General features: G+C 37.2%; 1 protein-coding gene across 2 annotated transcripts in view; it reads right to left on the bottom strand.

Moving 5' to 3' along the window:
* Nucleotides 1-748: 748 nt before the first annotated feature.
* LOC105117535 (uncharacterized) overlaps nucleotides 749-5,975 on the bottom strand; it is a 5,682-nt gene continuing 455 nt past the window's right edge. Inside the window, exons 2-12 of one of the 2 annotated variants that reach the window (XM_011015225.1) lie at nucleotides 5,307-5,512; nucleotides 4,816-4,904; nucleotides 4,619-4,721; nucleotides 4,316-4,494; nucleotides 3,529-4,172; nucleotides 3,225-3,437; nucleotides 3,084-3,129; nucleotides 2,075-2,184; nucleotides 1,806-1,914; nucleotides 1,595-1,702; nucleotides 749-1,000 (exon numbers count right to left, since the gene is read on the bottom strand). In XM_011015225.1, the coding sequence (XP_011013527.1) occupies nucleotides 873-1,000; nucleotides 1,595-1,702; nucleotides 1,806-1,914; nucleotides 2,075-2,184; nucleotides 3,084-3,129; nucleotides 3,225-3,437; nucleotides 3,529-4,172; nucleotides 4,316-4,494; nucleotides 4,619-4,721; nucleotides 4,816-4,904; nucleotides 5,307-5,512 (1,935 nt within the window). In that variant the 3' untranslated portion in view covers nucleotides 749-872. Of the gene's footprint in view, nucleotides 1,001-1,594; nucleotides 1,703-1,805; nucleotides 1,915-2,074; nucleotides 2,185-3,006; nucleotides 3,130-3,224; nucleotides 3,438-3,528; nucleotides 4,173-4,315; nucleotides 4,495-4,618; nucleotides 4,722-4,815; nucleotides 4,905-5,306; nucleotides 5,513-5,975 lie in introns of those variants that run through there. The other variant, XM_011015226.1, reaches the window with a different exon arrangement.

The raw sequence follows: 5,975 nt of genomic DNA on the forward strand, positions 1-5,975 counted from the left end.
ATGCCGAGACCTCTTCAGAATAAAGAAGCAAAGAAGTGCAAGTACAGTAACTCTTGAACATTTCAAATTAATGGAAACTTATATATTCTCAACTTTGTATAAGATTTTCTATCGTGGACCTTGAATCCTCACGGGATCAAGGCCGAGCCACAGCCACAATTTAAGCGGAAGAAGAAAACCAAGTCATACAAATCAAAATCAAAGTCAAGAAATATTGATGGCTCCAGAAGCTAAGGCAGTATATAATAATATAAAACTTGTCATCTGTGTCAAGAAAAAGGAGGCACTGCTACAATTTTGTGGGACGTTAGACCTAAGGGAAATCGTTTCACCTTCCAAAATTAGAGGGGAAGGCCTTGATTTATTTATTCAGTAATTATATTATCTGCTTCTTGGGCTGTAATGACCCAGCTATCGATGTCTCCTTGAACTATCTAATACAAATGGTATCGACTCTAGCATGCAGGCCACCGGTTCATGCTAACATAGTGAAAAAATGAGAAGCACCGGTCTCACTCACACCTATCATGAATGTGGAATGCGGTGCATGAGGAGGCCTAAGGTCCGTCACACCTCCCGCAAAGGCTGACTTCAAAAATGAACACGATATTACGATATAGTCATGTGGGAGGGGGACTATACCATAAGAGTCCATGCGTAATGCTGTGCAACTTTAACTAGCAAATATGGGTGTGTGATATCCTTTCCAAAAAAGCCACGAATCCCCACTCCCCCAGAAAGCAGCTAATTCAAAGCAAAAGACAAATTACACAATAACTGCACAGACAAAATTGCAAAGAAACATGGCCTTGACTAGCATTTTCCCTAAAAAGAAGTTATCCTTACAGTCCGTAATACCAGATTAAACTATCTCAATGCAGAGCGGCTAGTTTAACCAAATTCTTGTATTCATCAGAGACAAAAGACTTCACCTTGAGAGCAGGTTTTCGTTTATCATTTTGGGGTGTCTCGTACTTTATCCCAATTATAGTAGCCAAACCTGCAATACAGATATAACTTAATTGATCAACAAATCATGATTTTAGTCATAAAATGAAGAGACACCATGGCTTTGTATGAAAAGGATTCTGAAGAAATCAAATGAAAGTTTTGCTGTCCATTTTTTATTTAACACCCCTTGTAGCTGCAACTTTCTATTTCAAAAAGCAAGGAGTCTTCAAAGATAATTACAACTCCATAAATCAGTTATTCTGCTCTGCTAAAAGAAAATTTCATAATCATAAACAATATGCTTATTATCCCTTTGAAAAAAATGTCTCACTCGGCAGAATGTAAAATTAAATAAAATTATTGAATTATCAATTTATTTTAGGATAGCGAGCTTGGCTTAAGAGTTTCCCTTGAATTTAAATATCAAAGACAAGTGATGCTTCTTCATACATTAGAGTCGTAAAAATGGAGAGGCAACACAAAAAACATTCCATCAAACAAACATAGGAAAAATTTGAGAACCAATTTGTTAAACATATTAGCAATAAAAGATTTCAACACAGTCCGACTATATGCAACACAGTATCATGACAAAACAAATTCCTTGTATATTGAAATGCACAGAACAAGGTATGAGACTTACTCCCATGAATGCGACCATATAAAAATCTTTCCCCCTTCCAATACTCCAAAGGTCTTGATTTAATCCTGGTGCTTCGCCTTACTCCTGTTTCCCATGATGTACCAGAAGCTATGGAAACAATATGTATCAAGTTGTCAACACAATAACTTTGAGAGAGGAAAAGGAGAGAAAGAGAGCCAGATGATGGTACGTTTGACGCAACAGTGAGCACCTGCAAGGCTTTGCCTCCTAGAGAGTGATCTATTCTTGCGTCCTTTGGCTGTACATGATTTTTCTTTGTTTAGTTTATTTGTTGATACCACAGGAGGATCCTCCACCCTCTGTTCCACAGGATATAATAACAAATTTCAAGACAAACTTCCAACAGAAGAACATGATCCCTTCCCTGATCATTAAAATACCACTGGCACTCACCAAAATCATAACAAGTGAGCAAAAGCAGCAAATTCAATGAAAGAATGAACAAGAAGAAATATAAACCTCATTATTATGTTCCAGGGTGCTGGCTTTGGTTTGTTCTACGTCCCTGTCTTGGGTTGCAGGACAACTATCCATTGCATGGTCTTCAACAAATGCAGCACTTAATTGTTCTGCCACAGAAATAGAAAAAAGGAAAGGACATAGTAATGTCACAACAATCAATCATGTAAATGAAAAGGAGAGAGAAATCAGAGAATCGTAATGCATGCAGAATTTTAATAAATATCTACAATTTTAAACTCCTTATTATGTAATCGATTGAGAACTGAAGTCAACATGATTCATTCGGTAAACTTCTCATTTTTCTTCACAGTACAAAATACATTCATCGTCTAAACTTCCTTCTGTTCTGGTACCCAGACATGCAAATCATCTGCCTTGCATTAATTAAAATGGCTTTGCACATCCATAGTCTACAACATAATGAACTCTTTGATTGTTCAAAGCTATGGTGAATTTAGTCTTCACTCACTTCAAGTATATGAAACCCACACAAACAAAAGAAAAGCAAAAAAAGAAAAAGAAAAGGCAAAGGTGGGAGTATCAGGTATGGAAAAGAATTCACGCATGATTGCCATTGAATAAACTAGTGATTGAGAATAAGACCTAATAAACCTTAAAGGAGTTGCTAGGGGGCCCTGTGGAAGAATACAATTGTGACATATGCCCTCAAATTGTATGTTGCTGCCTTTTTTATGGGGTATACCAAGGATGGAGTTATAAAAATCACTAATTTGTGTGGAGTGTGTTTCAACGTCTAAATGTTTTTGCTTTTCTGTAACCACCAAGGTGCAGGTTTACTTTTGAGAACAGCCACTTCATGCAAAATGCTGAAGGAAAGGCTATCTCCAAATCCCCTTCAACGCCCACTGTAAAGGCCCCATAATAGGTAATAATCTTATGGCCTCAGCCATAAACTAACACCAACTTACACTTTAGGCAATTATCATTTTGCAAGTTGCATCTGACCAGTGTGTTTCTTGTAGAAAACAGAGAAAGATTGTCATACCAAACTGATCCCGTGGGTTCAAATACTCCATGGCTGTGTCATCAGGCTGTGCAGATGCAGAACTTCATGAGGTAAGATCCTGATCAAGAGTTTCAAGACAAAGCAAATGGCAAAGCATAAGCCAGTGAAGAGGAAACTCACCATATCCTCCAGTTCATTTTGCCTGTTTGTTCGAATATCCACATCACCACCACGCAGACTTGAATTCTCATCTATGACCCCATCATCCACACCAATGTTGCTATTCTCCACCTCAGCACTGGTTTTGCTAGGACAAACAATACTACCAGAACCAAGACTACTCAAATTGCTGTTCAGAGATTTATCTACAGCTTTCTGCTGAATATCTTCTACCTGCATTGTAGAACCTCACGAGGTAAGATTCTGATCAGGAGTTTCAGAAAATGCAAATGCCAATGCATAAGCTAGTGAAGAGGAAACTCACCATGTCCTCCAGTTCATTTGGCCCATTTGTTTGAACATCCGCATCACCACCAAGCTGACTTGAATATTCATACATGATTCCATTATCCACACCAACATTGCTATTCTCCACCTCAGCACTAGATTTGCTAGGACGAACATCACCACCTGAACCAAGACTTGTCAAATTGTCATTCAGAGCTTTAACAGCCACCTCAGTTGGACTACTATTACCAGCTGTTGTGTCATCTTCTTCAATTATTAGAGAATTCAGCACTGGATTTGTTGGTGGATTTGAATGTAGTATGTGTTTCCTCAATAATGCTAGCAAAGCCAGTTGACTTTTTGGTGGAGTGGGCGAGCCAAAACTGGAAGTAGAATTTCCTGCAATTTGCTGCTTCATAGGAGTTGAAGTCCTTCTCGGTAAATTATGTATATGTGATAACACATTCCTAGGCTTTGGCAAATTCCCTCCCAATGCGTTCAAATTGGTCCTTTGTACATAAAGCAGTTCAGGGAGGTTCAACTTCTCTATGCCAAGTGACTTGACCTGCAAGCGGTCCTGTAACAAAGTGACTGCCCCATCCCCATCCAGCTCTTCACAATCACAGGCAAGCAACTCATCTAGAAGTTTATCTACCCTTTTCTCAGCCTTGGCCATTGACACTACATGGAAATAATTACAAATGTTACCAGGCATTTTATCCAGGAAAAAGAATGCCGGATTTTCTATTGTACATAATAGCTGCAAAGAGGAGAGAATCAATTTAGAGTTGATCAACCTTGTTCCTGAACAAGAAGCCACTCACCAGCTAGTTCTGATTCTTCTAAGGCAACATTTGTTGATTCCATTAGTTGTAATGCAACAGCTTGACTTACTGTTTCTTGTTGTGAGCCAGGATTAGATGGACTAAAAATGTCTTCTATAGAAGTTTCCTGGAAGGACATGGTTGGATAGAGATGTTGATATTTAACTGTCCTAGATCTCCTGAAATGTAGAAAAATGCTGTGTGATATGGCCAAGCTAAAAACAAAAGGGATGAAACACACGCAGAAATGGCTAGGTAATATAATGCCATTTATATAAAACAAGAAATAAACATTAATCTTACCCAGGCATTCCAGGTCGACGAGGCCGTGGAGCCATTGCCATACTGGATTGATTGGAACCAATTGAAACACGACCTGTCTGTTTTGCCATTTCTTTTTTAGCATCTGGACGGCAATCATCACATAATAAGCTACTCTTTCAATACAAAAAACTTAACAACAACAACAACAACAATCAATCAATCAATGTGCAAGTGACCTTCAAGTCTTTCAAAAGCCAAGAAGAATTGCTCTGGGTCTTTCAGGTTATCCATATCCAAAGTTGGTTCCAAAATAACACTAGGTTGACTGCAAATCAAGACATGACAATTATAATAATTATATTTAGTACTCAATAAAACCACCTTCAATGTAAATTAAACACCAGCTATATCAAATAACCATTTTAATCTATAAGCTTTCAGGTTAGGCCTCGAAATATGATTTATGTTATTATATTCTAAAACACTCTCTCAAGTTTAAGTTTTAGGTTCGAAGTTTATAGAAGTCCACTTATTATTAATTAAGTTTAATTATAATTAGAAAATAAAATAAAAGAAGTGGGATTTGACTCGTCATCAAATACAAGACTCCGCTATGTCAAAGGACAAGCTTTGAGATCCAATATATTATTTATATTATTCTTTATAAAACAATAACCTCCTTTTACTTCTATCACTCTATTTTCTTGGAGATGTACACTGGCTTTACCTTGAATTATGAATCAAAGAAAACCGAGCACGCTTACGCCCTAAACCCGGTCTTCGTGCCCGGGGACTTTCCGCGGCCTTTTCAACAACAACTTCAATTTTATCTTCAGGCATTGCATCATTTGCCAAGTCCGCATTGACAAGTCCTGAAGTAGCATCTAAAATACTTTTCGCCTGCTCTATAAGTTTATCAGAATTTTTGACAGGCTGTAAATTAAACACGTTATCAAAAAGTTAGTGAATTCGAAAATCCAAGTTTATAATAAACAAACATTAAATAAAGAAAATCAAAACTTGAAATTTCTTAGAAGCCTAAACTGAGCACAAAGTTCACAAAATTACAACAGATGGGAACAAATGCTACAATTTCTCAGGAAAAAATAAAAGGAAATCAGCAGTAAACACACTCAAATTCCACAAATAAAACCCTATAATCTGAGCCTAGAAATCCTTTCTGAAAAAACAAAAGCTGATAGTAAGGAAAAACGCCGCATCTCGTTAGGCTAAAATTGAAGAAAAATGTTAGCCAGGCGCTTTCACTTCAAACCTAGACGAGTAGACAAAGAAAAAAAAATTATAAAAATAGAGGAAATTCTGTATAAGAAAATGAAAAATTGAAGTGAATATTCCGAATAAGTGAAGAATACTCCCTAAAACAAAAGGAAAGAGT

This window comes from Populus euphratica, unplaced genomic scaffold (genome assembly GCF_000495115.2).
Source record: "Populus euphratica unplaced genomic scaffold, PopEup_1.0 scaffold1397.1, whole genome shotgun sequence".
In the NCBI taxonomy this organism is placed as follows: domain Eukaryota; kingdom Viridiplantae; phylum Streptophyta; class Magnoliopsida; order Malpighiales; family Salicaceae; genus Populus; species Populus euphratica.